This window comes from Sinocyclocheilus grahami, unplaced genomic scaffold (assembly GCF_001515645.1).
Source record: "Sinocyclocheilus grahami isolate Dianchi unplaced genomic scaffold, SAMN03320097.WGS_v1.1 scaffold136.1, whole genome shotgun sequence".
Taxonomy (NCBI): domain Eukaryota; kingdom Metazoa; phylum Chordata; class Actinopteri; order Cypriniformes; family Cyprinidae; genus Sinocyclocheilus; species Sinocyclocheilus grahami.
Window position 1 is genome coordinate 1744006 of NW_015505315.1, and position 19040 is coordinate 1763045.

The window sequence follows — 19040 nt, forward strand, 5'->3', positions numbered from 1 at the left end:
TGGCCTAGTGAAAGTCCTGATCTGAATCCTATTGAGATGCTGTGGCATGACCTTAAAAAGGCGGTTCATGCTCGAAAACCCTCCAATGTGGCTGAATTATAACAATTCTGCATAGATGAGTGGACCAAAATTCCTCCACAGCGCTGTAACAGACTCATTGCAAGTTATCGCAAACGCTTGATTGCAGTTGTTGCTGCTAAGGGTGGCCCAACCAGTTATTAGGTTTAGGGGGCAAACACTTTTTCACACAGGGCCATGTAGTTTTGGATTTTGTTTTCCCATAATAATAAAAACCTTCATTTAAAAACTGCATGTTGTGTTCACTTGTGTTATCTTTTACTAATATTTAAATTAGTTTGATCTGAAACATTAAAGTGTGACAAACATACAAAAAAATAAGAAATCAGGAAGGAGGCCAACACTTTTTCCACACCACTGTATGTCAAAATATGGAAAAAATAAGATTTATCGCTACTTCTGTTTTCAGTCGCAACTTTAAAATTCCAAAAAGTCAATGCTTATTTGATTTTAATTTACTGATAAATGAAATTTAGTCTTTTTTTGTACTAAAAAAAGCATAATTAAATACCCAGTATCAACCAATTTCTAAAGGAAACACATGATGCAACTGTATGCTTCTCGTTCTTTTTGAGTAATTGAAATGGTGTAGCTCCTTTTGTCATTATAACCCAAAAATTCAATAATAAAAAAAAAAGAACAAAACCAAAAACAGAAAATTTTTCTTGTCATCATGTCTTAACACATGTCTTCAGGCAATTCTTTAAGCGAGGACATCTGCATGCAGGAAGACAAGGTGTGTTTCTGCTCCATGCAGACATGCAAATGATACAGAACACCTCAGTACCTCATCTATTTGTGTCTTTCCCGCGACATTGAGCAGGATGAAGAGAGGAGCCGGAGGCAAAAAGGAAATACTGCGTCTTATCCTCCTCTAATATCGCGCCCCTCCCACAGGGATGCAAATGGAACGGGCCACAGAAATGGAGCGATCTGCTGAGTCCTCTCCAAATGCTATTTTCACAGGCACTACAGGTTGCCCTCTCTTATCTACTAAAGCCACTTCAATTACAAGCTGTCATGGGGGGCAATGAAGATGGAGGGCAGAGACAAAAAGAGAGAGAGAAAAACGCTTTGTATATCTGATGTTTTAAGCCGTGTCCGAAGAGAACATGCATTTTTATGAGGGGTCACATATTGAAGTCAATCTGCACAACAGGACACAATGACAATCCGCTCATTCTTGTTCTGAAATTCCATGCAAAAACATTTACACAAATGCAGCTCTATGACTAGAAGCAGGGCATGTTTGGGGAGCTGTGCTATATTTGGAGCACGAGAAGCTGCAATAAATGGAGAGAGTCGCAGAAAAAGCGAGTGATAATGTGTTACAGTCTGGTAATGTAGCAACATGCGATAATAGACCACCTGCAGCCTACACAGCTCACAGCGTCAGTTTGTGCAGAGAAAAACCGGGCTGCAGAGCTCCTCTCAGACAGTCGGAGGAAAACGGGCTGCTTCCTGACCTTTTAATAGCTGAATAAGTGAGCAATGCTAATCGTCACCTGAACATGTGCATCAGGAAAGCCCATGCTCCATCAAGCAGTCATCAAGACAAGACAAAGAGCCAAAATACTCCCTCTCTAGGCCTTTCTTCAGCCTTTCTCGTCCCTTTTGTCAAATATATAATTGCAGGGCTGAGGAAGAGAGATATGGAGCCAGCATGTTATTTTAATGCAGTGTCAACTCAAATGAAGGTCGTGTAGTGGGAAGCGCTTCCCCGAGCAGAGAGCAATTATGGTTTTCAGTGCGCATAATCAGGCACCCACAGCAGATGGCTTTGAGAGGACGCCAACACAAGAACAGCTCTTCACTCCTCGTACACATGCGCACTCAAAGCACTGCCAGGACCGGCATAACACCGTTGAATACATGAACACAAACAGGTGCTCTTAAAAGAATAAAAAGACAAAAAAGGTGTCCCACTAAATACCCTGCACACGGGACAGAGTGAAAATAATGAAAGAAATGTTGCTATTTAACAAATATTTGCAAGTCTTCACAGTATATCATTATTTTTTAATTTACTTCTGTTTTTTATGTTTTCTAACATGCATCCTGTGTCAAAGTATCATGTGGTATACATTTGTAGATCTACAGGACCCTCCAAACTCCCTAGGCAAGGTTTTTGGGCAATATGAACATAAATCCTTAGTTTTGTGACAACTTTGCACTGATAAGAAACAACACAAATTATAAAAACCTTTTGGTAACAAAAAAAGGAATATATTCAGAAGAGAGAAAATCTAGTTAAAATCAACCTAATCTGGTTCTGATCTTAGCTGGTCTTTTAGTTTGGTCTTTTGGATGGTTTTAGAAAACTGGTTCTCAACCAGGGAGCCAGGGCCCACTAGGATTACTTACTCAAGAGTACTTAAAATTGCTCAAAATAAGACAAAACAAGCCTTAAAGGGGCAACAAAATGGAGATTCAAACTGTTCTTAAAGGGTTAGTTCACCCAAAAATAAAAATTCTGTCATTAATTACTCACCCTCATGTCATTCCAAACCCGTAAGACCTCCGTTCATCTTCGGAACACAAATTATGATATTTTTGATGCATTCTGAGAGCTCTCTGGCCCTCCCATAGACAGCAAGGGTACTACCACGATCAACGTCCAGAAACGTAGCAAGGAGATTGGTAAAATAATCCATGTGACATCAGGGGTTCAACCGTAATATTATGAAGCTATGAGAATACTTTTTGTGCGCAAAAGAAAAAAAACAAACTTTATTCAACCATTCGTCTCCTCCGCTTCACCCTAGCGCCATTTTGGAGAGTATCCACTGAACGCAAACAGCGTATGTTGTTCTGTGTCAGCCGCACCACATGGATATGTTGTTTTCATTCAAATCAAAGCACAAACAACATAGAAAACATATCCGCATGACGCAGCTGACACAGAACATCATATGTTGTTTACGTCCAGTGGATACTCTCCAAAATGGCGCTACAGGGTGACACGGACGAGACGAATTGTTGAATAAAGTTTTTTTTCTTTTTTCTTTTGCGGATAAAAAGTATTCTCGTAGCTTCATAATATTACGGTTGAACCCCTGATGTCACATGGATTATTTTACCAATTTCCTTACTACGTTTCTGGACGTTGATCGTGGTAGTACCCTTGCTGTCTATGGGAGGGTCAGAGAGCTCTCAGAATGCATCAAAAATATCTTAATTTACCAGGACTTACGGGTTTGGAACGACATGAGGGTGAGTAATTAATGACAGAACTTTCATTTTTGGGTGAACTAACCCTTTAATATTTGGATATATAAGAAGTTACTCTGCAATGAAAATGTACAAAGTCCACATGGAGTTAATAACATTGAGAAGCACTGTTTTAGAGGGGGTTTTGGCATTTTTCTGCTGGTCAGTCTGGGAAACCTTTTCCCACTTTATATTAGGTGGCCTCAAATACTATGTACTTACATTTAAATTAATAATTTGATACAATGCACTTATTGTGTACATAATGGCCAGGTTTTTATATTGTACTTGAAAATATAAAAATACCTGCATGTAATTACATCTGTAATAAATTTCTGTAATTACATTTATAACTACACGGTCTCTTTCATCTTAACCCACCCATACCACCAAACCTGTCCCTAACCTTACCAGTATCCCACTTCAATAGCAGCAGAAGTGTTCTGCATTACAATATGAACACAATAAGTACATTGTACTTATTTTTTGATGCAAGTACATAGCAGTTAAGGCTGCCTAATATAAAGTGGGACCGGAAACCCCAACTGAACACCAGCTTGGCTAGGCTGATCTTAAACCAGCTAAGCATGTTTTTTTTCAGCAGGGAAATTCTAGAGCTATTTTTAAACCAACTCTAAACTAGTCTAGACTAGTCGGCTAATTTGTCTTAAGGAAAGATGGTTTCATGTTTACCCCAATTGGACGTTTCTTGGGGAATGTTACATAAGATGTTCCTGCATTCAAAAACACTTAAAAACGGATTAGAACAGAATGCAGTGGTCTTTAAAAGTTGGTCTATTTTAAACTTGATATGCCGTCTATAAAACAGCATGGGATGTGACGCAATAGTCAAAAATATCTGTCTGAATGTGTACAGCTGTAACTTTTCTGAAAGAGTTACACCATGCAAACTGTCTAACAGCTAAAAGTCCAGTGCGGCACGCTAATTACATTTTAGATCAACTCATCATCCACACAAATCAGTTGTGGGACAACTAGTTGATTAGCCAACTGTTGTGACCCATCCTGAGTGTTTAAAAGGCACAAATTCACACATTCAGAGGTACACATAACGTACAAGAAAACAAACAATCACCTTCCCACACACAAAGACAAAAACTCCCGCGTTCACGTGCACAAACTCACACATAACACCCTGGAGGACATGTTGTATGGGATAGTGAGGAACAGATTTGATATGCTGAAAGGACAGAACAAAGCAATTAGCGGCATAGCAGTGCGTGTGGAGCACCCTCGGAGAGAGCCGGAGGGCAGGGCCACACACAGACACACCCATCTGCTCATCTTCACACACATGTGCAGAACAAAGACCAAGGGATGAGTCTGTGTGAGGCCACAATCCTTCGCAGATGCTGGAGTGTTTCAAGCACATCCACAGTAGGAGCGAGTGATGTGCAATCAGGCTCAGATCAGAGTCAGAGAGGCTGAAAATAAAAGGATGAGATGTTCGTTCTCACCTTCTCCTGCCAGTGTAGTATCCCGATGATGACGAGAATAAAGACGCACACGCCAATCAGTGCTATCGCTGTCAATAAGACTATATTACTGGGGGTTAGGTAGAGCTTTGCACTCCAGCTAGAAAAACACAAGACAGAAAGACAAAAGAAAACTTTTCAGAGCACCATCTTTAAAACTTCAAACATCATTCAAAACTCGGAAACGATGTGAGACAGCACATAAAGACATTACACCGAGCGAAACCTGTGTAGATCATCAAAACAGTGACATGTGGAGTTTACAGCACTGAAGAAAACTCATATTAGCTCTGTGTACCTTCTTGCGCGATGATTCAAAGAACCTGAGAAAGCTAAATATAATCAGTCCTGACGCATTCTCTGACAAGCCGAAACATCAGGACATCAAGATGAGCCGCTTTAAATAACAGACAGACAGCGCGAGAGGTGGAACGCTCTCCATTTACTGGAGAGAATGGAACGAGAGATGCTCTGTTTATCATTGCGAGTTGTTTGAAAGCAAAAAGGCAGCTGAAGGAGCCCGAACGGGGTCTGTGGGGAATAGCAGGAAATCAAGTGATCTGCTCAAATATTTATGATAAAGATTGGTGAACAGCTTCATTAAGATACATTTTGGCTGTGCTGGTAAACACATTAAATATTAATGCATGAGGAAATACCTTCTCATGGTCTTGATTAAGGCTAGTGACGGATGCAGTGACAGTGTGACACTGCTTTTAATTACTTGAACAAGTTTATTACGCTTTTAAGTTTATTCTCTCTAACTGGCTGTGAGTTTGCATCTCTACTGGATATTAGTGAATGTAGGAACTATTAGTAAAGTGTACACAGAAACATTGTGGAAAAAAATTTATTTATTGTAAAATGTAAATTTGTTCTTTTTTTATAATAACAGCCCCTTACATTTATAGGAAAAAAGTAATAGTAATTAGTATATTGACAAAAATATGATTATTTATTCATAATATATATCATCATATATAACATAATAAAAAAAGATAAATATAATGTAAAAAATGATTAATTGTTAATCAATAGTTACTTTTAACCATGCTTACAGTATTGTTTATATAACTGCCTAGTAAATTTTTCCATAAATAAAAGTTAATTTCGGATCTTGAATACAGATTTCCTACTTAAGAATGTGTGTGGTCCAGGTATTACCTGCATTGTGGAGACCAAATGTCCCTACAAGAATAGCAAAACCTAAATTTTTCATGTTGTGGGGACAAAATTATGAGCATCATCATCATACTAAATGATTAGTATTATTATTATAATAATTTTTTTAAATGTAAAAACAAGATTGTTTTCTGTAATGGTTTTATGGTTAGAGGATAGAATGTAAAGTCTGTACAGTATAAAAATCGTGTCTACGGAAAGTCCTTATAAAACACAAAACCCAGTGTGTGTGTGTGTACCTGCTAGGGTCATTCTGTGGGTATGGTATAACGATGAGCTGGGAGTTAGGAATGATAGCGGTCCATTCCTGTTTCCTCACGTCCTGCAGGAGAAAGAATATGATGGAAGAGAGAGAGCGAGCGCAAAGAATATTAGTACAATTGCCATTATGGAAATTACAGCACATTCAATTTCTGCAGCTGTCCTTTGGCAAACATGCACTAGAGCTGATGTGCCTCTGTGGAAGACGGGGGGGATTTGCAAAAGATTGTATTATTGTATAATTGGACATTATTGAAGTGAGGGGTCTTAACGGAGAAGAGGTCATGTTTAACACATGCCTATCTTTAGTCATCATTAAAGCTGCAGTCTGTATGTTTGGCCTCTTTGTCGCCATCTCTGTTTGAAACCTGCAACTGCAGTTACTTGCAGAATTATTTTCATTGCGTGGGTTGTGCGCCGGCACGGCTCTAGTGTGGAATGTGACCCAAATAAGAATTTTCACCGGATATTGTCATCAGAACAAGTAACAAGCCACTTTTGTTCTGACCAACTGAGGAAAAAAGTATTACAATAAATCGCGCTACCAATGGTGATTAAATCTAACGTTCGATTAGCTCATATCACATCAGACCATGCAAATTATTATTATTGTTATACTTTGTTCTCAAATTGTTAATGTTAACAACATCAGCATTGCGTGACTATGTGTATGTAGTGTGTCATACCATTCAAATTTCATATAAAGACATTCTTTTAACCCAAAAAGCAAATTATTCTTCCTTCGAACTGGTTTTCTTTAAATACAAATCTTGTGTAATCTCAGGCTTTCTGTAATCAGATGCACATTTAAAACGGGAATAATTTAATTTCAGTCACATGTGTTTCATAGTCCTTCATGGATTGCAATCCGCCATCAAAATGATACATTTAATTATTCTGGCTGCTGTGAGAAAAGGCTATAAACGATCGGCCACCTGGAGGATCCTCACATGCGATAGCCTAGTAGACAACTTCTTTATGTTTACAGACGTGACGTGATGACGCAGTGTCATGCTCGAATTTCCCGTGAAAACCTACCCGTACCACTCAAATTAGAAAACATTATTATAAGATTACCATTGTGAATCGGACTAAAGTAAGGCGACAGTTTTGAACACTGGCTGGTTATGCACTTGCTCAAATATTGATTTCGGATCATTTTTAACCAAAAAAAGTTAAGGACTGCAGCTTTAAATACATAATGGCTGATACAATGTTCCAACATCCCTCGTCACCCAATTTAGCCCACATTTAGGCTGTTTAACTAAACTTTTACAAGCTAGAGGGAGAGCCACGCTTCAGGTGCTGATATTCTCAGCGTGAAGTGAAGCTTCAGTGCTATTACTGAAGAGAGCAAGTCCAATCAGAGAATTCAGCATCACTTTAAAGTGCAGATGAGTAGGTGGGAAGCCATTTGCAGGCAGGTGATCAAAGCTACACAAAACAAGTTCTAAAAATATCTGTGAAGTTCAACTCTGTTAGCTCAAACTGGCTACAACCCAATCAAATTCTTCAGCCGCTAACCCCATGTATGATGTTCACATCAAATACTCTACGCAGGCCAACCGAATTGCTAATTTGTCAAATATTTACTCTGCTCTTAGAGCGATACTAATAACAATTAAGCACTGACAGAACCAACATGGGAGATCCAATGAAAACAGCCTTTTCCATTTGTGTTGAAATCATAAGTCTTTCAGCAGGAGAAACCGGCATCATTTTCAGTGCATCATGCCGTTAATAAGCCTCCAAATATGAAGCAGCATCAACAGTCGTCTATTCCCCCAGCTATTTGCAAAAAAGTTCATTAGAGGAAGGGACATTTCTGTAAGCTTTAATGTATTATGAAGACAGTACCTCTATCAATTACAAAGGTAATTTTCCCTTTTCAACTTGTTTCTCGACAGCAATTAGTAGCAAACGTTAAATCCGTCTTTTTGAGGGAATCCTCCAGGGGTACAGATTTTAATTTCCGACAACATTTATCATAACTCAACATTATGGTATGCGCGTGAACACGCATGGTTGAGGAAGAGTGTGGGGTCTGAACTAGATATTTTTAGCATGTGTCTTTAGTGAGTATGGATGAGGCTTGCAATTGGAAGGGATGGGGTGGTATTCGGTCTCCCTGTGGGGAGTCGAGGCTGTGCTTACTGCAGAGGTCAACCGTGGGCACTGACTGAAAGACAAAGATTTGTTACAGTCAAAGAGCCTCTACTGCTGCTCTGAGCATTAAAGAGGGAGGGCAGCTCAAGCCCACACATTTAAGAGTTACAGTAACCGACAGGCCCTGGCCTTACGATTATGCAACAGAGAGAACGCAATGGGGCTTTTTTATAAAAATAGATGGAGGATATTGCAAATGTAAAGAGATGAGATGATAATGTAATTTAAGAGTGCACCTGTCTAATATGTGGGAAAAACAAACATTTCATTGCTTGTGCTGACTGCAAGATTTATGCACTAATTACTTCAAGTTAATTTTGGTTTACTTGTTACAGTGTAATTACACAAATAAACACTGAGTAATATTAATTAACAACATGTACTTACTCTAGGGTTAGGGTTTAGTTTAGGGTTAGTAACGCATAATTTACTGTTATTAGTACATGTTACGTGTAACAAGGACACTGTTACCCAAGTGTCAACCAAATTTTTCAAGTTCAACATGTAATAAAATGAAGCTCTGATTCTGCAATATTGAGCCATGTGTTTTTCCACAATGTTCTTCTGACGTGGTAACTTGTGTTGTTGAGAGATTAGAGATATGAAAACGATAGAGAAGGCTGAGCCACTTTCCCTTCTCCACACGAGCTCTGAGAGTTCAGAGCCCAAACCGGAGCTGTCAGCAGGAACTGTAGGTATGCTGTATATAAACATTCATCTGTGTCAGAAAAACAACCTCATATGCAAAGCCTTTGTGAGGAAATTCTCTGGCAAAGTCTCTCATTCTCTAGGATACAAAAAAACCTACTTTAGGTCAATTAAAAACTGTAATGAATATGCAATTAATCACATATATCAATATTTGCTGAGAAAAGCCCTCAAATCAAGATAATTAGTGTAGCAGAAGAACAAAAATCGAAAAAAAAGCACCTTTAAAAATCTTTATATCGTACTATTTCCAAATGCTAGAAGAAAATTTTTCAGCCATTGTGTTGTGTCTTGTTTTTCCAGTGTCTTGCATCATAAGCACTGAATTTTAAAGACACCTTGTAAGGTTAAAAACAGTTCAACTTTTAAAAAGCATGCCTCAAGACTCCTGTGTTCAATTTCATTATGTTCTATGCTTCATGCAGCTGTTTGTTAATGCAAACTGTGTGAACAGTTCTCAGTAATTGTGGCTTGGCGAGTTGTTTTGGCTGTAGTAGCATATGGGTCAGAAGGCACAATTAAACATGCCATTTTTGTGTTATTTTTACAAATAATTAATTGTACTGAATGAATGTGTTATATCGCCAGCCCTATTAAAAACACAACAAAGCAAATTGCTGTACGCAAGGGTTGCTCATGCGCAAGTTTTGTGTTATTGTGAATGTGCATGCATGTGCATGTATTCATGTGTGAGTGTGTTGGTAAATCAAATCTGCAATTCTAATCACTATTTGATAAAGACCTCTGTTTAGCTCACTGACAGCAGAGGAAGCTGACGTCTTAAATTTAAATGAACAGCACTTGGGGAATTCTAGAGGAAGAGGAGGGAGGGAGAGATTTCAAATCTAAAACCAGACAGGGACGACAGGAAAAAAAAAAAAACACCACGATAATTTGAAAACCTGGAAATGATAGAGAGATGTAAGCACTATCTTGGCTATACATCTCTATAATCGTCAATAAACAAGAAATATATATATATATATATATATATATATACATATATATACATATATAATGTAGGATATATATTAGTCACACTTTATTTTAAGGTCCAATTCTCGCCATTAACTCCTCAATAGACGCCTCAATAAACTCCTAATTTGCTGCTTATTAATAGTTAGTAAGGTAGTTGTTAAGTTTTGGTATTGGGTAGGATTAGGGATGTAGAATCAGGTCATGCAGAATATGTGCTTTATAAGTACTAATAAACAGCCAATATGTTAATAATAGACATGCTAATAAGCGACTAGTTATAGTGAGAGTTGGTCGCTATACTAAAGTGTTACCATATATATTCCTATATGTGACCCTGGACCACAAAACCAGTCTTAAATCACTGGGGTATATTTGTAGCCAAAAATACATTGTATGGGTCAAAATTATAGATTTTTTTAATGCCAAAAATCATTAGGATATTAAATAAAGATCATGTTCCATGCAGATATTTTGTAAATTTCCTACTATAAATATATTAAAACTTCATTTTTGATTAGTAATATGCATTGCTAAGAACTTCATTTGGACAACTTTAAAGGCGATTTTCTCAATATTTAGATTTTTTGCAGCCTCAGATTCCAGATTTTCAAATAGTTGTATCTCGGCCAAATATTGTCCTATCCAAACAAACATGTTCCATACATCAATGGAAAGCTTATTTATTCAGCTTTGAGATGATGTATAAATCTCAATTTCGAAAAATTGACCCTTATGACTGGTTTTGTGGTCCAGGGTCACATAAAGGAAACATTGGGTCTGACATACTATAATATATAGTGTCAGACACAATGTTTCCGTTTTCAGACACAGAAAAAGAGCAGATAGAAGTAAACCAGGCCATCTGTATGCTCTTCCTCTCCCGGGGCCTTTCTACCCATGATTCCTCCCTCCTCCCTCCATATGGCGAGTGTCTGTGAGCATGTGGGAGTAGGTATGTCTGTACCTTCCCTCCAGGGGGCCGGGGGATGCCCACAAACAGGTGATCCAGGAAGTTGGCGCTGCGCCCCAGACCGAGCACGGTGTAGGGCAGCTGGAGCGCGAGATGAGCCGACTGGCTGAGCTGCCCCGCTGCAGAGAGAGAGAGAGGATGTGTGAAGAGGAATTGTAGGAGGGAGAGAGTGGGATTGAGGGTGGAGGAGTGAGGTGAAAGAGAGAACAGCCGAGTGTGAGGGGGAGGGAAGAGTAAGGTATGAAACAGGACATGAACAGGTGAGGGAGGGGGAGGAGAAGATGAAAGAGGAGAAAACAGAAAAAATTGCTGCCATTAGTGTCATCCATAAATAAGGCTTGTTATAATAAAAGATCTCAGCATATGAAGGGTTCTTGCTCAGATCCTCATGAGCTTTAAAGCAACCTCAACAAACTAATGCAGAAACCTGCATACTAACATATTTTACAGGCTACGATTGCTTTAAAGGGGTAGGTAACCAAAATAAATAAATTCTGTCATCATTTACTCATGCTCATGTTGATTCAAACTGGTATGACTTTCTTTCTTCTGTGGAACACAAAAGAAGATACTTTGAAAATTTTTTTATGCATAAGAGAGAAGAAAGAGAGAGAGAGAGAGAGAGAGAGAAAAAAAGAAAAAAAAAGAGAGGAAGAGAGAGAGAGAGAGAGAGAGAGAGAGAGAGAGAGAGAGAACAAGGGTCTCCTAATAACTTCCCTTTGGCACATAATAGCAGTACTGGAATTCTGGATGCAATCTGATGGAAAATGTAGAGCGAGTCTCACTGACCAGGAACAGATCCTTAGCCAATATAAAACAAAACAAGAATTATCTTTTGTACTCTTGCTCTAGTAGTGAAGTATACAATGTTTTATAGACCATGTCGCCCTCATGGTGTAAGAGTTTTCATTCTGATGCCAAAACCCCCCAAAAATGATGATCCCCTTTTCTATAATATAAAGGCAGCAATGCAGTATATGTTCATGAAGACCCATTTACACTGTGTACACACACACAATTAATATATTTTTCTCTACCCACTATTAGTTATGCTCATAAATGCTGCATTTATTTGACCAAAAATACAGTACGAAAAAAATATATAATTTTAAATGAAAATTATGGTTTCCTATATTAATATATTTTTAATGTAATGTATTCCTTTGTTAGCAAAGCTGAATTTTCAGTCCTCGGCATCACATAATCCTTCAGAAATCATCATCAATAATATGTTGATTTGCTGCTCAAATAATTTAATAATAATAATAATAATAATTTATTTAATCATTCTTATTATCGTCAATGTTGAAAACAGTTGTGCTGTTTAATATTTTTGTGAAAACTGTATCATGTTTTTCAGGATTCTTGATGAACAGAAAGTTCAAAAGAACAGCCTTTATTTGAAATAGAAAGTATCTAAATGATAAATGTTTTTATTGTCACTTTTGACTGATTTAATGCATCCTTGCTGAAAAAAAGTATTAATTTCTTAAAAGAAAAAAAAAAAGTAAATTTTTTTTACAGAACATTTTACAATCAATATAATTTCAAAGCAGTGTGTTAAATTTTTGTGTTAAACATTTAATAAAAAATTGAGCAAATACATTAAATACAGTTTGAAAAGCCCTCTCCAGTTGTCTCAAGTCTTCCACGGACCCCCTGCCATCTTTGTGGCCCTCTGAGGGTCCCTACACACCAGGGGTTTTCAAACTGGGGTTCAATGCTATTTGGATGAGGGTTTGTAGTAGTAGGGAAACCACACGCACACACATATGAGTGACAGCATCCACAAAACAAAGAGGACTCAGCTAGCCGAGCACAAGCTGAGGTGCAAGACAAGCTAATAGAGCTGTAGCTCGCCTCCTACACACACACCTACTCACACGCTCACTCAACCACAGTCCGCACAAGTGCAAGAGCACATATTCACTCTAACTACAACTGTAGGACCATTTCGGTAGAAGATGTACTCTAATGCATGCAAGGCAAAAAGAGAGAGAGAGAAAATAGCTTCAATCTGACAAACAACCGGCAGGTGGAAAGCACTCTGGAGAGCGAGTGGGAAAAAAGGAGAAATAGTTTACAAGTGTATCTGTCTCTAACTTGAAAAAATGGACCTGCTAGCCACAATGCATACTTCAGAAGCAGATTGAAAGAACACAACACAGTATATTAGAAGCAAACATAGACTGAAAGCAGATTCTGGTGTCCACACAAACACACTCTATCAGCCTAAACCCATCAGTCGAGATCATCTCCCCAAGCAACCCTGTTGGTTAAATTATCTTGGGTCTAGCGTCGCTATAGAAACCATTCTTTGCCCTGTCGATTTGGTGCTTGTGGAGCGATAAAAGGAACAAATGGTGGCGATGCTGCCTGGGCCTGAGGGATTAGAGAGTTTAGAGAGGAACAGCCGCTCGCCGAGCCAAAATGGCGGCTTGATCCAGACACTGATTTGTGTGTAGCGACACGTGTCTGCTCTGAGGGAGACAAGTGGAGTCTTCCAGAGGCCCCCAGCAGCATTTCCCATCTTATCACGCTACCGTCACAGAAAACAGCAGAGCGAAAATATGGCCACTCAAAGCCAGAATGACATCAAGTGCAGAGAGAGGGAAAGAGAAAGAACCTGGAACGACTGAATGACTCAAAAAGACGAAATGTTCACAAACAGTTTTTTGTAATCAGACCTCACAGAGAGCCCATCGTCAAATTGTAGTCAATCTTGCCACAAGTATGAATACATGAATTATTAAAAAAAAATAAAAAAAAGAACAGATCGATATTTTAGCACAATCACAGCACAATATTTTTGACTTGGCAGGCAGGAATTCAAAAAGATGTAAAATGAAAGTTGTCATGCAGACTGCATGAGGGAAAAACAGACTTGGTGTGAGTAGGCCTTACTAGATTTTGAGGTCAAATGTATTCTGTGTGCACATTATATGTAAATATTGTTTTTTTAATTATTGTTTTATAACTTTATTGTTTGAAATTACCAGTATTAAAAGTAATTAACGTCATAATTAACAGAAAAAAAGTTGAGAACGTGCATCCTTTCTGAAAACAACACAAAACTTGAGCATAGCATCTTGTGATCACTCTGCTAGGCTTTCGGACAAATGTGCATAGGCTAAATCACATCATAAACACGCTTATAATTCTTAATAAATGAAAAGAACATTCAGATATGAGCCTTTAGCCTACTGTTAAATGTGATTGCCGTTATTATTGAATTTCATTAGTCCCAGTTATGATTTATACGCAGTTGTTCACAGAAAAGTGAGCAAGACACGACCGTTACAGTATATTATGATTGTTAAAAAAAAGAAAAAAGACATCTAACCGTCATAACCAAATTAGGCTACATTTATTGTCATATTAAATATCTCAATACACATCATTAGATGACATTAAGCACAACTTGTGTAGATTTATTTAGTAAAAAAGGCTTGCCTGATTCATTCTGGCGTATATTTGTATACTTTTACCATTTAATCAATCTCAGTATGCGTTAATTTAGTGTCGCTAGACATTTGCATCACTAAGGCTAAATTATGCCTTATTGCCTTTTATGCCCAAGTCTTTCTTTGGCCTGCTCTCTGGAAGTGATCTGTTAATTCTGCTAAACTTTAATTAAAACTGAAACTAAACTATATAAAAACTAAATAAAAATGCATTCACAAAATAAAAACTAAACTAAAACTAACAACAATATTAATGAAACAAATAAAAACTAAACTGAATTGTATAGCAAATTTGAAAACGATATTAAAATAAAACTAATTAAAAAATTCAAAACTATAATAACCTTGGCCAGATGTCCAATATCAAGATATGATCCAATATTCCAATATCCAATATCAAGATATATCCAATATTCTCGAAAACGTTTTGCTGCAATTTTTACTTTTGCACTTTTCACTTTTTTACGGCCTCTGATTAAGCATTACAACAGATTTTTTGAGGAGGTTTCAGCCCTGCATATAACCGTGTGCGGATTGTTTTTTCTGCTGGCTATATTCAAAGTTGTTGTCATTTTATTTCTCTATTGTGTGTGTGTGTATTTGCAGTGATTACTAATGCATGGCCAACGTATAGTTCTGTTTATCACACCAATAGAGCGGCTTTGAATTTTCAATCTCGTAAGAGCAGGACAGAAAGAGAGCCAGCAAGAGTGGTAATTATAGAAGAAAGAACTGCATTAGGTCAGATGTCTCTCTCTCTATATGTGCACTGAACATAATGAAAGGACTTCAAGCTGTCCTAGTGGAAAAAAGAAGGCGTTCAGATCAATTACTGAGAAAAGAGTCTCCAACAAAGGTCATTATCACAGTCATTCTCTCTATCGCTCTTCATGGGGAGGAAGCAGATGATACAGTATATGTGATGAGTGTGAATGTGCTCTCTTCGTGATTTTGATGGATTGGAGTGATAACCAGAGACAGAGAGGTGCTAACACCAGCAGAGATCCTCTCTTTTGCTCCACAACCATGATGATCCAGATCACGATCATAAAGATACATGTACTTGTGGTTGGCACTAGCATGCCTACTTATATTTTAAGGCTGCGTGATTTAAAACGGAGTGTTTCTGATCACAGGAGACATTGGAAAAAGATGGCAGGAAAGAGGGGATAATCTTGTTGGCTTGTGAATGGGTGGGGGTCTATATTTGCTCTGGGAGATTCAGAAAGGGACAAAAGCTGTGATCAATACTAATCGTACCTCTCACTCCAGCCGCAGGCTAAACTACACTTCACGGCACATATATGAGAGCGTGAATGAGGGAGAAGAGAGAGAGGAAGATGGTGAATGGGCTCGAGAGACATTAGACTTGTGTTATCACCTAAATGTGTGAGAGACAGAGACAATACGATTCTTGTCATTTTGGAAATAAACAAGCCCACTCAGAATCAGTACCTGCAGTATAATTCAAATACTTCTATGGAACTGTGTAATTAATTAGTTATTAGTTCTAGAAATCTTCTCTCATTAAATTGAGTGGGGACCAAAACTCTTGGACAAAACTGTTTATATTTCACTTTTTTTCTTTTCTTTTCTTTCTATTTTTTAATTTTTTGTTTAATTTAAGATTTAATAAAGAGTATTAGGTGAATAATTTGAATAAAAAAATTTAACTGAAAAATCATTGTTGAATTAAACATTGCTCAATTAAAAATATAGATCCTAGTCATTTGATTATTTCTTCAGCATTAAAATAAAGTAGTATACAAAACTAGAAGTGAAAAAAGTGTTTTTCACACTAAACAAAGGCACAGCTAAATGTATCATTCATTATTACGGGTTTGTGAGGCAACTGTTATTTACATTTCAATTAAAAGCTGCTATAAAACATTTTTTTTGATAAAAACAAGCAATTAAAGTTTTAATGGCAATACTTTAGATTAGGGAACCTATTCACAGAAGACAAGAGTCTTCCTCACTAAACTCCTTATTTGCTGATAATTAATAGGAAGTGAGGTAGTTGCTGTAGTGGTCATGTTTATAGAATAAGGCATTACTATGTGCTTTATAAGTATTAATACACAACCAATAAGTAATATGCATGGTAATAAGCAACTAGTTAATAGAGAATCGTGTTCCTTAATCTACGGTATTACCATTTTAATTGGGTCACAATGCAAATTATAACAAACATTTTAAATTTGACTGATTTATATGTCAATAACAGCTACCAAAAACAGTCGAAATCTCAGCTCTGTTTAACATATCTGATCTAGTTTAAAATCAGTATGCAGAACTCTGCAGACATTCCTCCCTAAAATCAATGAAGAGAATACTAAAAAGTGAGCAGATTCCATCTGTGCCTGAATATGAGTGTGCAGGATATGTAAGAGTGTGTCTGTGTGTGTCCCTCACTGTGATGATTCAGAGGGGCTGTTCATTATACAGCACATTCATTTGGCTAATTAATGAGAACAGTCTCGAGCCCCATATTGATCTGCATCTTTTTCTCCTCATTCTGCGTCAGCCTCCTCTCTCCCTCCTCTTGTGTCTGCCTCCATACTTCACCTTTTTCTGCTCACATTCTCTCTGTTTACTTACAACTCTCATTCATTAGCTTAGTACTGCAAGGGTCAGTCCAATTATACAAGCATGAAAACAAAACACTCTGAAGTACCTTATCACTCTTGATATGATTTGAGAGGATGCCCCTCACCCCACCTTCTACAAATGCACATTTACCTACAGGCTATACAAATATTCATACATAAATTCCCACTCACAACTAACAAAATGATTAAAAAGAAGAAAACAAATGCAGTTGATGCTAAATTTAATACACACACAATATATTTTGTGTTTTGTATTAAAATATTTTAATTTGTGATGGTACACAACACATTTTTAATTGGTAGACTAATGAATTTGTCACAGGTTGTCTGAGGCACAGTCCTAATTAACTTGTAATTGGTCTGAAGAATATTTCTTGCTGGAAGAGATGTTAGCTTAGAAACTGTAGGTTGCTCCTCAATTAAGCCAATTGAGAAAACACAGTATAATTTGTTTGGTTTAGTCGACTCGGTTCAGTTCAGATAATTTAATAGCAAGATAACTCTTGTGGCGAGTGCAAGCTGATTTAAAAGTGAGTTATTTTCAATGATCCAGTTAAAGTAGGTATTTTTCTAGTTATTTTAAACTTATCAGGACAGCACATGAACAATGTTGCCTTCATGGGATCTGAGGTTACTTACTTTGTCCTCAGTTACTTTGTCCTCAAATAGAGAGAGGGAGAGCAATTGCAGACAGCAGCAAAAATACCGCCGTCCCCATGTCCTGAGCTCGAGTCTAAAGGTGCAATAAGTCTTGCTGTGCTGTGTTTCATTACTGGCCAATGAGAGCCTGAGGGAATAAGGTCCCTAATACAACCTGGCCTGTTCTCCACTCCGCGTACAACATACACCCCATTACTGTCCTTCAGCTGACCCCAGAAACCCTGCCACAATCTCTCCAATTACAGCAGGACATTGATCACAGAACTGTAGTTAGAAGTTCAGCATCAGAGCACCGAGGGACGATGGGCCACAGTGTCACTAAGCTCTACTAACAGTTTCTGTGCTGAAATGGTGATTGCTTTTATTTATCTATTCCTCTGTGTTTTCTGTGGGAGTGCCATCAGCTCCCTGTCACTCCTTAACTCTTCACATGGTAAACTGTGTGTGGGGGATAGACAGAAAGAATGACAGATTGATAGAACCACAGATATATAGAATGAACAACAGACAGAAAGACACAATGATAGAATAACAGAATGATAGAACAATAGATACATGGAATGAAATATACACATAATAATGAATAGAACAATAGAAAGACAAAACCGACAGAATGACAGACAAGACAGAGAATTAAAGATGGACATATAACAGCAGCTGGACATAAAATGATACATGGACATAAAACAATACAGACACAACAACCCTCTACATTGCGAGTAAATCACTCGCATAGGCGACTAAATCTTCACTCTGGGCGACTAAATGATGTCTAATATTTGCCAATTGCTAATAAATTCTCAGATTTTACTCGCCAGTGTGTGAGTTGGAGGCTAAGTATAAGTTTAGCACAGATATATTTTCACTCGCCGAACACTCTCTGACTGAGCGCTTCAGAGTTTCACTCTCCATCAAGCGATCTGTGCTGTTTTTTAGTTCAACTGAATGGATGTGCAACGCACAACGTACCGTAAACTCTAGTGTGAAGGCGCACTACTCGCCGTCGCTTTGTTTCACACACACGCAGCGAGAGAGAGAGAGAGAGAGAGAGAGAGAGAATTGACTCGCTACCTATGCGCGCCACATGTAAACGATATTCTTTGTGGTATTTTGCAGTCAAAATAACGGAGTTCCTTCGGAATTCTTCCGCTTTTAAAAACGACCGCTTTCTCCGCTAGTAGGCGGAACTAATGCGCAAACGGCAATCTCATTGGCTGGCGTTCACCTATTATCGTCCCTGTTTTGATTTCAGCAA

At 37.9% G+C, this 19040-nt stretch overlaps 1 protein-coding gene across 1 annotated transcript in view; it reads right to left on the minus strand.

The window, feature by feature from the left end:
* LOC107591035 (T-cell immunomodulatory protein-like) overlaps positions 1–19040 on the minus strand; it is a 158985-nt gene that overhangs the window by 4168 nt on the left and 135777 nt on the right. The window contains exons 15-17 of the mRNA XM_016280039.1: positions 11044–11168; positions 6206–6288; positions 4767–4884 (exon numbers count right to left, since the gene is read on the minus strand). Of these exons, the coding sequence (XP_016135525.1) occupies positions 4767–4884; positions 6206–6288; positions 11044–11168 (326 nt within the window). The remainder of the gene's footprint in view (positions 1–4766; positions 4885–6205; positions 6289–11043; positions 11169–19040) is intronic.